This window comes from Lissotriton vulgaris, chromosome 7 (genome assembly GCF_964263255.1).
Source record: "Lissotriton vulgaris chromosome 7, aLisVul1.2, whole genome shotgun sequence".
NCBI lineage: Eukaryota > Metazoa > Chordata > Amphibia > Caudata > Salamandridae > Lissotriton > Lissotriton vulgaris.
In genome coordinates this window covers 1,669,627,467-1,669,642,480 of record NC_141695.1, presented here as the reverse complement: position 1 = coordinate 1,669,642,480, position 15,014 = coordinate 1,669,627,467, and the positions used below count along the sequence as shown (strand labels likewise).

At 44.5% G+C, this 15,014-nt stretch overlaps 1 protein-coding gene across 1 annotated transcript in view; it reads left to right on the top strand.

Moving 5' to 3' along the window:
• Positions 1 to 15,014, top strand: part of LOC147706260 (bactericidal permeability-increasing protein-like) — a 103,161-nt gene that overhangs the window by 47,233 nt on the left and 40,914 nt on the right. The window contains exons 7-9 of the mRNA XM_086932704.1: positions 4,354 to 4,414; positions 8,727 to 8,818; positions 10,254 to 10,430. Coding sequence (XP_086788830.1) covers positions 4,354 to 4,414; positions 8,727 to 8,818; positions 10,254 to 10,430 — 330 coding nt within the window. The remainder of the gene's footprint in view (positions 1 to 4,353; positions 4,415 to 8,726; positions 8,819 to 10,253; positions 10,431 to 15,014) is intronic.

The window sequence follows — 15,014 nt, the reverse complement described above, 5'->3', positions numbered from 1 at the left end:
GTGGAGTTTTTTGGATAGTTATGGATTTGCCACAATTGCCACATAATCTGTCAACTGCTGCATATTTAATAGATTTTAACAAAGAAATTGCTTCAAATTGATTCAAAGTGACTAAAAAAGCAGTGGTGCACGTTGCTGCGCAGTGGAAGTCCCCCAATCAAAGATTGACTGGTCATCTTTCAGTGGCTTATTGCTGTATTTGGGTGTTAAAGTGGTAATAATGAGAAGCATTTGCTAAGGAAGTGTTAACCTTAGTAAAAATGTCAAAATAATGAAGTAATACTTTCACAAAATTTGTCACATAATGCCACATAATTTGCCTTTTGTTCTGCATAATGTCATCCCTGACACATAATTTGGTTCTCTCCTGCCAGATAATTTCAGTGCCCCTGATTTTAGGTTGGCAGACTATTGTGGATTCATCATCTTCCTTCCTGGGGCATATGTACCTGAGCTCTTGTGTGGTATCCCCGCCCTCTTATTTGGTGCCTACACCCCATCTCACCAAAGTTCCAATTCATTTATGATCCATGATTTTTATTGAATTTGTTACATTTCCTAACATACTTTGGCATCACTGTTGCTAGTAAGGGAGAGATAATATGCATGCAAAGATCAAATTTCACCTTCAGTTTAATAAGGCACCATTTCCAGATAGGCCTGTAATTGAGTTTATCAAATTCATTGGAAAGTTGACTTCCGTGCAGTCAATTCAGTTATTCACTTTGAGATCCTTACTTACTAATACAGCCCTTTAGATGTAATTCTTCCACAAGAAAAAACAGAGTATGGGAGTGACAGCAAATGGTAGTGGGTGCAATTGCTGGCCTTTACCCATCTGTTGCCGAAGATCTATTATGTACAATACCAATACTTATAAAGGGATTTGGTTGAGGTAATGGCTTACCATTGGGCAGCTTTCTTGTCATTCTTATTTCCTTGCTTCTTATTTGATGGCTGCTTTCCTTTTCTTGTGTTTGTCTGGCCCCTGGAGCATAGCTTCTATACCATCCTCCTGACTCGCTGACTTGTATTTTTCTTCTTTTTACTCTCAGGGAGAAAATGTTTATGTTTTTTTTAGCAATCCATGGGAGTGCATATGTTTCTTTGCCCTCTCTCTGTGCTGCTTTCCTCCTCACAAAAACACCCCCTCCTACGCTCTGTCTTGCTTCCTTAAACCCACAGCTCCTTCGGCCTACTCTGCTTTTTCATTTTGTCACCTCATATCACCCACAGCTCATGAGTTGCTCCCCTACTTGTTGGTGATCATGCCGCTCTGCAGCATTGAAATGCACTCCAACACCATAGCGCCACTGGGCGGCTTGTTTTCCTACAAAGCAGTTATGCATACTTTTTATGGGTTTTATTTAAATTTACCATACTAAGGAGTTGATTATGATCTTGTTTGGAAGGGCTCCGAATCGGATTCGGACTTGCCAAATTCGAATCGGAAGCCTTGTTTCCAACCAAATCGTACCCAGTTCCGAACGACTGATAACGATGCCTAGAAACCATAAAAGATGTCCGAATCAGTTCCGAAAGGCATTCGGACAGGTCGAGCCTTTCTGGAGCTCATTCGAGCAGCTCTATGGACTTGGTTTCCGAGCGAGCGATTACGATGACCGATTCAGACAGCCTTTCTGATTTGGTTTGCCTGGAACAAATTGGCTGTGGGAATAGGTCTTTGGGTGACTGTAGCAGGCCCCATTCACACAGGGCCCTTCGAATTGGGCCCGTGGGTGTACCAATGGGTCCCCTCTTTCCAACCATGCACACTGTGGCAGGCACCATGGGATGCCCGCCACAGGGTGCACGATTTTCCCCAGCCACCCCTTTCTTCATAGGGAGTCTATGTTCATGTTTGGAACACAGGCTCCCATTGAAGTCAATGGGAGTCCTACTGATCCGAGTCATTCGGAAAGCATTCAGGTATCGATTTGGTCGGAATGCTTTCCGAACGAGAGCATAATCGGCCCCTAAGAGGGGTGTTCGCCATTTTGGAATGGGGAATAAAAGTGCTTTTAAAAAAATCTACCTACAGAGCTATGAACCATGCATGTGCATGTGTGATGACTCCTGCATGTGTATACATTTTTTTTTTTATAAAGACCTTTATTGATAGCAAAGCCATTGACATCACCAAATGTAACACACAAGCATAATGTACCCCCGCATATATTACTAAAAGCACGTGAAGCAAAGCTTTAGGTCGTACACAGCCTTTAAGCCGGCATCCCGGAGGCCCGGCGGCGTGGTTATACATCAATAGCAGACCTTTGTCATTTAAGGTGTTATATCGCAAGCTACTTGTAGGTGCGGTGTGTCAACTGGCAATCTACTTCTGCAATCGCGGTTAACCGATCAAATATCGAGACTAGTTCAAGAAAAACAACCCCCTCTAAACTCCCACCCCATCCTCTAGAGTGTGTCTGTGTGTCTGCCAACCCGGCCCAAACTAACATGTCCCCCCGTGTACCTACTCTGTGTCCAGTGCCCATCCCCCCGCATATAACCGTCCTCCCTCAGCTGCTCTCCACTATCCCAACCCTAAGTCCTCACAGCAGCTCCCACTTAACTCAGAGCATTCCCTGCCTTTCTTTCCCCTGTATCGTAGTGAACACCTTCAGCACCCTACTCCTCCATCCTATCCTGTAGTTCCACCGCCTCGGAGGTGTCAGAGCAGTCCTCCACCCCTTTCTGTAAGTGTTCTTTGTAAAGATCCCAGAAATTCTTGGGCCTACTTCTGGGCGGAAGCAGGTCGCTGTACAGTTCCGTCTGGGTGCAGCAGTATTGTAGGTCCTGCATCCATCTTGTTTTGGTGGGAAGGGGCCCTCTGCATGTGTATACATCATCACGCTGAGCAGACTATTTTCATTTTTTGTTTTCACCAATACTCTTCAATATCAGCAGTACCTTTTTTTCATTTTGGTGATTGCGAGCATAATTGACAACAACCATTGCCAGAGTCAGTGGTTTCCTAAGACCTAACAAAGGCGAGGCCCATTAGCTTTGTCAGTGCGTGTTTCTTTTAAGGGTGTAGGTAGGGTAGCCAGTGGTCTAGGTGGATGTTCAAGTTGAAAAAATGTTGCATGATTATGGGACGTAGTATGTGCGACGGCAGACTGTGAGGGGAGACAGAAACTGGAGCACAAAGGGTTAATAGGAAGTATAAGGTGCTCTCTGTGTTTGGGAGAAGCAGGAAAGCCAAATAGTACAGAGAAAAGGGCCCCAACTGTGAATGTATAGCAGCATTAAGACATCTGATGGAGTTAGATAGGTCAAAGGCAATAGTACAGGTATTTTGCCAAATGTACGCTCCTCAGTACAATGAAAAAGTCATTCTTTGGGCATTTTAAAGTAATTTGTTGGCACAACTAGGTGGCACTCTGCAGATACTGCTTTGCCTCCTCATATGGAGGTGCCAGGCATGATTTATCAGTGGCACAGCGTGCATATCTTCGTAAGCTTCTCAACAGGGAACGCATCTGAGACTGTCAGGGCTGTTTACCAGTCTTTGAGACACAGCTGTCTCGTGAGATATACGGTATACCTTGTACTTTCAGTCAGCAGCAGCTCCTTTCCTGAGGCGGGGAGCGTCGCCCCACTGCTCTGGGAGTAGTTTAAAAGGTAAATTAAATGATAATAATGCAATGTTATTATTATTTTATTTTTCTGTTTCTGCTTAGGTGTGGGGCTAGGCTGAGCTGGCCAGAGCAGTAGCCAGGGTGAGGAGTGGCGAGTACACTCTCTAAGTGCGCATGACAGTTTGTCTAGCCATCTTGGGCTGGCCAAACAGTCATGCACTTTTTGCATATTCTCCACCAGCTGTATTGCACAGCCTAGGTGGAGAACAGGTAAAGGCCGATAGCCCCCGTCTGAGCGCCGTAACCACAGCGCTCAAACCAATCACAATGCTGCTATCATGCTCGTGACAGCAGTGTCATGATTGGCTGGGGAGCTGGTGTGTTTCCTGCCTGTTGATGACCAAAAAGGACCGGGATGCAGCAGCCGGCCTGCAGGTAAGTGGATTTTTGTGTACCACTCCCCGACGACCCCCCGTTACGCAGTAGCCACCACTGCTTTTAGTGTAAACTAGACCACCTCTGTAGCACTCATGGTTGACATAAAAGGGAAATAAAGGTGTGAGATATGTAAGGGGTCGACCCAGCTGAGCAGTAAATGAAAGACTTGTGTCTCAACACAAGTGTCATTCCGAGTAGTAGTATGCTATAATTTGCCTGCATTTCTAAGTTCATGATTTAAAATGTATTGTGTTGAAGTTGTTTAATTTGTGTGTGGAAAAAAATGCAGCACAGCTGTACAATTAAATATAAATATATATTACTCTTGTAGTCGTGTCCGGCGGTGAGAAACATGATTGCGCAACTGGACGGGGTTCTGAGGACTATGCCAGGTGAGGGGAACCTGCGGGATGGGGGGAGAGAGAAAGAGGGTGCGATAGAAAGGGGGCAGGAGAGGGAGTGTGTTAGGTGACATTTGAGGGCCGCCTACTGAAACCAGTGGTCTTTATTATGGGAAGGTTGGGTCATTCTCACTCAAAAGACTTTTTAAGACATATCTACAGTAGGCATTTGCCCGGGACCCCCACCTTCCAAGGGGCCCCAGGTGAAGTGAATGGGATATTCAGAAGAATCTTTTTACTCTTTCTCTCTCTCACTCTTTCTCCCTGACTACCTCTGCCTCTGTCTCTCTCTACCAGTCCCTACCTCACCACTCTGCTTTTCTATTTAGCCTTTCTCTACGTCACCTACTTTTTGCTCTTTCATCTGTCCCACCTTCTCTTGCTTTCTCCTCTTTACATCTCTCTCCACATCAACTTCCCTCCAATCTACTCTTTCCGCCCTCTGTCTGACTTGTCTCTCTTTCTACCTCTCCTGGCTCAACTGGGAGACGCATCCACCCCCTGGCATTGTGTCACTTCAAGGAGACCAGGGTGCCTAGCAGGTCACAGGCACCTCGCAGCTCACCAACCCCTGCATTCCATGGGCCTCATTTATGAGGCGGTGCGTCACGTTTACGCCGCTGGTGCGTCACTTTTTGTAACGCACCAGTGGCGTAAAAAATGCGCCTTGCTGCGCCATATTTACAAAGTGACGCATCTAGGTAGATGTGTCACTTTGTAAACCCCTGCGCCACATTATACCTGCGCAAGGTGTAATGTATGCAAGGGGGGCGTATTGACGCAAGGAAGGGTCGTAGAAGTGACGCAGTGAAATCTATGAGATTTCACTGCGTCACTTTTAGGACGCTGTTGCATCAAAATCTTGCGCCTGCCTCACAGCAGGCCCAAGACTGACGCAGGCCCTTTCACATGGGGTTTGCCCCATGTGAAAGGACGCATTGCTGGAGTTGCATCACTTTTGTGGCACACTCCAGCAATGCGTCACTTTTGCGCCATACAGATACGTCAGAAATACTGATGTATCTGTAACTCCTTGCGACATGATGCGTCATACATTAAATATGACGCATCAGGAATGTCGCAAGGGGTGCGCCCTAAGAAGTGACGCATCGCTGCTTTCACGCAGCGATGCGTCATTTCTCATAAATGAGGCCCAATGTACTCCCTGCTTGGTGCTAGGTGATGCAGAGAGGGAAATGCATGCCACAGTGAGTATTCTACACTGTAAGGATGTTGTCACCAAATAGCACATGGGGAGAAGTGCGTTGTCATGGAAATTAATAATAAACACCTGCGTTAGCACTTTTATCCACTGTGTGCCTCTGTTTCTGAAAGGTTAAAGCAGGGATCTCCAATCTTTTCTGTAGCAAGAGCTACTTCTGATCAGTGAAAATCATCATGAGATACTGAAGATTAAGCAACTCGCACATTATTACCAGACACCCCCACTCCCAGCCTAATTTACTTTAAGACTAATGACCATAGAGCCAGATGCTATGGTTTGAACAAAATACTTTGACAAGGGGCACTTCGACAGCGCTGCCATGAGTGTCAGTGAGAGCTTGGTCTTTGGGGATTATGAACATGCGTGCGTATAAATGAGCTACATGTGTACGGGTGACTAAGAGACTGTGTTTAAATGCCCTTGTGGCACATGACATACATTTCACCATATGTGGCACTGTTACATGTATAACACATATGGGAGAAATCTAAAGCCCAGAAAAATGTTCTGCAACCATTTTCAGAATATACAACATTTTTCTGCACTTTAAATTTCTTCAACTTAAAATAATGGCTGTGTTTCTCATTTATAAATATGCCACTGTATTGAGAAAATTAAACTGAAGAATTAACTTTGTTTACATGAATTCCATAAAGCAAATCATTTAAATTGTCCCCCATTTCCAATTGTCACATTTACAAACCCCAAGCATCTTGCTCCCAGTGGCCTGTAGACATGGGGCCATATTTATAACTGAAAAATACATTTGTTTAAATGGGAGGAATTTTAAGTTAATAAACATGCTTCATAAAACATTTAGAGCTTTATGCGATTTCGGTTGGAAAGCAATCCGACCGCCTCCTTGTCGGAATGGGTTCAAACCGACGCATGTTTGACGAGGCTGACCGATGTTTCCAAACACCGTTCAGAAACTCTCCCATTGACTTCAATGGGAGCCTGTATTCCGACTGACAACACAGGCTAACATTGAAAAAAGGGGTGGTGGCGGAAAACCTTGCATGCTGTGGTGGGCACCCCATGGTGCTGCCACACTGTGCATGGTTTTACAGTGGGGTCCCTTGAGTACCCCCATGAGCCCTAACCAGAGGCCTCAGGGTGAAGGGGGGCTGCTAGGGACCTCAAAAGTCACTTTCTGGAAGCTGTTCTTTGTCGGGCAGACCGATCCAGACAGGCTGTCCAAATACGACATTGTAATACGTCAGTCGGAAACACGGTCTGTAGAGCTGTATGATTCAGCTCTGTCCAACTCGGAATCTCTGAATACCGGTCGGAACCTATTTGGACTGACCGAACAGTTACCTTTCCATTGTAATCGGTCGGTCAGAAATGTTTCTGAGTCGGTCGGAAAAATAGGTTCCGACACTGTTTAGGAGAATTCAAATGCCTTTCGGAGCCTTTCCGACCGACATCGTAATGAAGTGCAGAAAGATATTAATACTTGATGTTTCATTAAAAAAAGTTTTATGCACTCTAAATTCCTCCCATTTGAAAAATAAGACTATTTTTGAGTAATAAACATAGTACAGTGCACTTTGAAATGTGAGAAAATTAAAATGAAGAGTTAATCATGGAGGTAACTTTCCATTTTAATTTTCTCCCAATTAAAATCATTCAGAAAGACCATTTTGTTTTCTCCTCCAATATTGAGTCAACAAGGACTTTTATTTAATTGTTAAATATTTCAGTCCTTCACCTCTGTGACCCAGCCTGGTCCATAAATCTCGCTGGACACTAATCGTTATCAGGCTCTGTCTCTGTAGCCTGATGATAATAATGTAAAGTAAAAACAGCCTTCCATTAACATTAAATGACAAATGTGATACTGCCGCTTGTTTAAAAATGAACTCAATGCTGTGAGCTACTTTTAAGGTGTCTGGAGATACTGGTAGTTTCCAATTGACTGGTTGGAGACACCTAGATTGTGGTATAAATCAATATTTTTGGGAATCATGAGGGCTTGAATTAGCACAAATAGACAATTATTATGAAGTTGGTCTTAACAGGGGCCCTAAAATATGTCTTGCATGGGACCCCTAATATCTTAAGATTCTCCTGTTTCACTCTAAACTGTGACAAAGTAGAGACATCTTCTTTGAGATCTCACAAAAACACCCTTCCCGTTTCATTCTCAAGGAAAACTAAGAGAACTCCGAAAGTTTCCCAGTATGAAGAGCTACAGGCATATAGAGGGTATTGATAAACACACTAAACTACTGGAGGATGACGGAGCCACAAATGTTCAATTGCAGTTCTGACTTGTCTGAGCAGAGGGTCATCAAAAGATTTGTGAGAGGTCGTCTCACCCTTAACTTATCAAGGCATGCTTCATCTTTTAAAAACCACTCACACTGGGGTAGGAACAATGCCACCCCAGCGGACTCAACCGAGGGATACTAATTTATACCCTGGGAGTTCTAATAAATCTAGTTTCAGGACAATGTCTTGGGTCCAGTTTTTTTGGCAAGAAAGAATGTATAAAAATACCTAGAGGTATCCTCAAAGGTTTTCTTTATTGGTGAGCACCCCTGGTATGATTAGAAACACGAAAAAGTAACCTTTCAGATAATGAAATTGGAAGTCTACACAGTAACACACAAAGAGGATGACATTTATTACTATATCTGTAATTTATTTGTAAATCAAATGTAAAAGAACCTCAAGCGTATTGTATTTACTCAGGGACGGTGGCCCCATTATGGATATAGAATATGATTACGGTGGTCTGCCTCACCAGAATTTTCTCTACAAGGACTGTAGCCCAATCAGTCCACTTCATGGAATAGCTGTGTTATTTCCTCAAGAGTACTCAATTATATTAACCTGAGAAAGTTGAGAGATTGAGTCAGGTCTGCTGTGATCTAGCTATCTTAATAGAGGCTGGGATGCTTTGGATGGGGCCTCTAAGAGAAGAAACAAGGGCTCATGCAGAGGGTCTTGTGGGGGTTTGGGAGAGATGGGTCAGGAACGGTCCTGAACAGTTGGCAAGGGCGGGGAGTCGCAGGATTTGATGCTCAAACATCTCTTAAATATGTCTCAATCATCTGCTTCTTCTCCCAGTCTCTGTCCAGATCGATAAGAGTGCTGCAATTGATTATTCTTTATTGACGCCCCCTTGGATTACAGATCAGTACGCAGAACTGGACTTCAAGGTAAGGAGAACCATTGAGGGAACAAAGGTGTGGAAGACAGCACTGGGGTCAGCGGTGATCACCGTAAATCTACCTATATTTCCTCATGGTGGTCTCTGTAAATCTACTGGGTGAAGGTTGATTGTTTGTCAAGGAGGAGCTGACATGCAACTCTGAAAATCTTTCAGAGGCAGCCTCCTTAGCAAAACTGCTGATTCAGCAAAATTCTGCAGCATGCCATGAAGGCATAATTTGAAAATTCTGAGAATATTCCCTGGCATCCAATATATGCCATGGAATTGTCTGTTCCTGAAGAATGCAAAAAAATGTTACTCTAATTTTATAATATGTATCACTCTGAGAACATGAAGCAGATGTTGGTCTTGTAGCCTATAAGTTGTTGCATGTGGGGATGGAGGCCTGCTGATGCTAGTGTCATTTTACCTTCCTTCACTACGCATACTGCAGATCAAGTGTGTGTAATGGGGAAACAAAACTACCATTGCAAAAATGCAAAGTAAAGGGGTATCCCGTCTGGATCTGAGATCAAATATTGAAGTGATGGTCAAGAACCTGGATTTCTTTCTTTTACCAGAGAGCTAAAGTAGTTATAAGAATTGTGATCAGAGAGGTGTCTTGGTAGAAATGTTGGAATGGCATTAGACGGTACTGATGAGGGTTATCAGAGTTAGATTGATGTTCAGTGCAACACTGGTGGTCATGTTGGAGTTTGAGTGTTGATCAGTGGTTTTAATTGGTGGTCATGTGGGTTGGTACTGATGTGGTTAATGGGTGAGGTTGGGTGTAGTGGCCAGTTTTGGATTGGAGGTCACATACGTATGGGGTTGGGGGGTTGGGTTGAGGAGTAGTCATCAGGTTAATGTGCTGGTCAAGGCTGGATTTTAGTAATGAGTGAGGTTGGAGGGATTTGTCAAGGCTGGAGAGTAGTAATGAGGGTTTGGGGGAAGCAGGATTCAGGATCAGGGCACCGGTCAAGGGGTGGAATGGGGGTTAAGTGGGTTGAGGTTGGAGAGTTGCTCCAAGTGTTGGGGTAGTTGAGGTGGGGCTGGGGTAGTGAACTTATGGGTTGAGGGTGGCATGTTAGTTTGATGTTCTAGTGGTGTTGGGGGGCTCCAGTGGTGGTCATGAGGTTGGAGATGGGGATCAGTGTTTTACAGAGCACCACAATTACTATAAATTGGATGTTATCCTCACGTTTTCTTTCACATCGTTCCTTTCTCCTCAATTCTTCCTTCCGCCCGTTCAGAGTCACTTGCCTTTCTGCCTCACGAAAACTCTTAACTTGATTTATTTCTCCTGTGCCTTGCTGACTCATCTTTCAACTTCTTCTATAGCTGCTAGCCTCTTCCCCTACTCCTTTGCTGCCACTCCTTTCTCAATATTCTCCTACCACTCCACCGCTAACTCCTGGTTCCCTTTTGTATTTTTCCACTAGGGCGAATGTTACAGTCCTGGACACTCTCGTGACCCCAACTTTTCTCCAGCACCCTTCTCAATGCCGGACCAAACTAGCAAGATGTTGTATTTTGGACTCTCTGAGTCTTTTCTCAATTCTGTGGCATTCGCCTATTTCACGTCAGGAGTCATGCAGCTCAAAATCATGCCAAACATGGTAAGCCAGGGGATTGGTGGGGCTCAGGAAGGCACAATTTGTGTGAATGGATGGATCAGTGTTTGATCATCAGCTTATAGAAAAGGAAGTCTCTTTTTGTATTTCCCGAAATACAATATATGACACTCTGTAATTTGGGCATACTTCTGATGATGTTCTAGGAAACCCCTGTGCGAATATGACTAATGTCAACTATATAAACACGCCGGGATTCTCTCAAACTATTGTTTCATACATTTTTGTAAACTTTTTTATGCTTACATTTCGGTTTTAGACTAATTGACCAACTGGCTTGCAAAATCTATCCGGGTTTTTAAATGTGTCACAAATCTCCTGCGAAATGTATTTTATGTAAATTTGCCTCATTGATTTTCAATATGGATACACTAAAAAGTCTGACTACTTAGGGGCTGATTCCGAATTCGGCCGGAAGGGCTCGGAACGATAGTCGGAGCCCTTCCGACCGACCCGGAATGTGTGGGCCGGATTCCTTTCCGACCCAGCCATTCTGATGGGCTCGGTCAGAAAGGAATCCGACTTGGATTTCCGGATTCAGGATGACAGGCTCGGAGAGCCTGTCCGCAGTCCAGAAATCCCTCAGTACTCCCCCGGTCACCTCTTTACGACCGAGGGAGTACAATGGCAGCTTTTCACTGCCTTTTCGTGCCGGTGTGTCCGGCACGAAAAGGCATTAGGAAGCTGTCTCTGGGGTCCCCCAGCAGTCAAGTCAAGTCAAGTCAGAGAATTTATATAGCGCACTACATACCCAGAGGGTCTCAAGGCGCTTAGAGAGGGGAGGAGGATTACTTGTCAAATATCCACGTTTTAAGTTGCTTTCTGAATGCTAGGTGGTTCTGGGTTAGGCGAAGGTAAGCGGGTAGTGAGTTCCATGTTTTTTCACCCCCATGGGTGTGAGGCTGCCGGATGGCGGCCTGGGGGCACCTATGGTGCCCCTCCTTTGATCCCTGCACCCGGTGGCAGGCACCTTGGGGTGCCGGCCACAGGGTGCAGGGATGAACTGCACCCCTGCTTTCAGCAATGCAGGCATGCATTCCGCTCGGAATGCATGCTTGTATTGCAAAGTATACGAGGTTGCATCGTACTAGCAGGGCTGTAACTGACGACAGCAGGTCGGTCGGTTACAGATCCTGGCCGACGTTGGACGGACTCAGGTCCGTACGACATCGGAATCGGCCCCTTAGTCTTCTCTGGTCACCTAGGTCAGCCTTAACATAAATTCCTTGGGCGACTTCCCAATTTCTTTCCACTGAGAATCGTGCACACTAAAAACAAAATAAACATCCATCCTTCCATCTAGTTTTCTTAACAATCCAATAATGAGACATTATTTGCAGTCTTTCTTCGTTGTGTCTCAGCCGGAAGACTCAGATAACAGTCAACGCACGGTTCGGAGAATGGGAATAAATAAATAGCACCTTCTTCAGGACCCATGCCAAACTGTACTTTCTCTTTACACCAAAATAAACGAGGTTTGTTATGTATTCTTGATGTATCACTTCTATACCCTAGCTTGCGTCTTCTAATTCGTAAGTGAATGTGTAACCTTTAGTGACATACGAGGAAATACTAGAAGATGTACCTAAATAATCCTCCAGTATTATAGATCTTCGGAACTAAATAGCATTGCTTGTATCTCTTTGAGCACTGTCTTGTATTAATAGCCAATATTCTTTTTATAATGCTTCAGAAGCTTGTGACTATTGCCCCCAAGTTTCGTGGTTGATCTACGTCTGCTGCATCTGTATGAGAGGGACTTCCTTTCACACAGATTCAGCAGATTCTGGGTGGTTGGTATGAATATGAGAAAGTAGTGGGGTTGTAATGATTGAATTTGATGGTTTCAGTAACATGATGAGATAATGATATTTGTTGTGATGTAGAGGAAATTGCCACTGTGTTTTAGACTGTAAATTACAGAAAAAAGATAAAAAGTTAAATAGATATTTTTCTAAAGAAATAAAAATAGTTTGTGAAGATTATGTTGGGTCAGCGTCTGTTTCGGCTTAAATCTGTGTAAATTATACTGGCTAAGTGGGAATCTTTAGTAGCACTTTAATAGTAGATAAAGTGTTAGACAGTTTAGGAGAGTGGATGGAAAAGGGAGCAGTTGAAATCAAAACTAGTCGACCTTGGTATGTGGTAAACCATTCGGCAGTACCAGAAGCGGTTTCAGAGAAGCCCTTTGGGCCTGCACTTATTCATTTACAAATTAAGCACTGTCAAAATGATGTAGCTGACAATCCCAAGCGTTCATCTATTCCAACCTAAGTCCTTAATGTTTATACTTTAGTAGGGGACCTGGGGGATATTGGGGAAGGGGATAGGACACTGAAGACTCTAGTTGAAATGAGATTTTCTCATGAACACCGCTTGGTAAAATAAACACAGGGGAAAACAAGCTCTTATATTCTGGTGAACTAGTTTGCAAAGTCATATAATACACAATAATAGAACATGACCTTATTATTATTATTATTATGTTTCTTATATAGCGCCTGAATCGACCCCCGAAGGGGTATCTCCGCGCTTGCCTTGGGAACCCGTCCTGGCTTTTCCCTGTGAGATAGCCCCTACAGGGCATCCCCAAGGTGAAAGCCAGGCATCCCGCCGCGGGGGGCCGTTGTGGAGATTAAGCAAGCTTAATGCCCAGAGTTGCAGAGTGTGAACCCATGATTAGGTCAGGCACCGAAGCGAGAATTATCGAGTCCATGGACATTTGAGCTCAAGACCCTGCCGCGTCGGGAATTGAACCCTGGTCCCGGGTCTGACCTCTGCTTCAGGGTCTGCCTGCTCTAACCAGTGAGCCACACTTCTCTCACTCGAGTGGAGAATACTGTGACTAGCCCCGGACGTAGCAGGATTCAGGCCCAGAGCTCAATACTCCAAAGTGAGGAGCATCAGATGGCCATGGTGAAAACAGAGGTCACACGGAGACAATAGTTCTTTGGGAGCAGAACGAAGACAGGTATGGTTGAATGCACTTAGGATTAGGGAGGAGATGAGAAGGAAGCAGGAAATATAGACCAAAGTGCAGTGGCAGCTGGCATGTATTTACAGTGGTAGAGCGGGCAAAATACGGGTGGCATAGTTATAACATTTTTAAAATGGCACCTACTTTCCTGGCTTGCCGCCAACGTGCTCCTCATCTCTCCTCGAAGCTCCAACGCGAGACCCAGGAAACTGCACTAACCAATCCTGATGCTGCTCTTATGCTGTTAAACAGCATGACAGAAGTGTCAGGATTGGAGGGAGCAGCCTCTCTTAGCGCTCTTAAGAGCATTGGAGGCCTATGCTTTCTCTAACCCAGCTGTTTTAGACAGCTGGGTTAGAGAGGTTTAAAATGCGCATGTCTGGTTGGCAGTCGCAAGATGGCCAGCCAAAGGGCATGTGCACTGTAAACAGAAGTGCACAGCTCCCTGCTGCCACTCAGCTACAATTGCCCCGCCCATCCTGACACTCTGTTCAGGATGCGTTGATGAAAAATAAGATGCTAATAAATAACATTTGTTATCGTTTCATTTTTCAGCCCTGGGGGAATTTTTTTAAGGGGACGACGCTCCTCTTCTCTCATGAAGGAGCCACTCCTGCCAAAGTGATGGGGGCACAGGGAACTGAGAAGCAGAGAAAATAATGTTCAAGTGTGTAATAAGGGCTGACGAACTTTACTCAAGTGGAGGGAGCCAAAGCTAACCATCTGGGAGATGTCTCAGACATCTCCATGGTCTATGTGAGTGTTATGGCAGCTCCCCTACTATCACCCCAGGAGTCTGTAGTATTAGTTCATTAAGTACAAAGACTTGATGCTTGTAAGTTGGTTTATTCAGCTCAAGAGAATAACAGCGACATCAGGCAGAAACAGCAATCAACTGCCAGAATGCCAACATTCCAAACTAGAGCACAGAATGCCCACACAACAGGATTCTTTCTACAAGTGCCTGAGAGGCACAATACTCAGAACACTACATTATCCCCATTTCTTCCAAAACAAAGGAAAGAAAACCAAAAGAGGAAAAGTAAGAAAGAAAGAAAGAAGGGAAGGAAGGAAAAGGGAAAGAGAAAGAACAATAGCAGAATGAGAAGGGAAAAGCGCAGGAAAAGAAGGTACAAAGAAGATTACCTGAACCTGACAGGAATTTTACAAACTCTCAAACTCCTGCGAGGTTCTGGCACAAAGTTTACATCATTACATTTACCATTCACAATCTTGACATCAGAACCAGGCCCAGTCAAATGGTTATTACAGTCACCGTCCTCATTTTAAACTTTAACAATTTTACATATGTTCCACCAATTCTTGTTATTGACCCGCACTGCATTAGCACAATACTCAGAACACTACAAAGTCCTGCCTCTAACCCAGGAGGGAGGATAGTGAGTTCTCACATTATTTTCCTTTTCCCAGTCCTCAATATCTTCCATGCTTGCCCGCTTCGGATTTTAAATGAAGGTCGGAAGCTGGTATTATGAACTTTGTGTACTTTCCCATCCTCCTCCCTATTACCTACACCTCCTCAATACTCTGTGTCCTGCAGCACCATCCACTTTCTTTAGAATCTTGTTGTT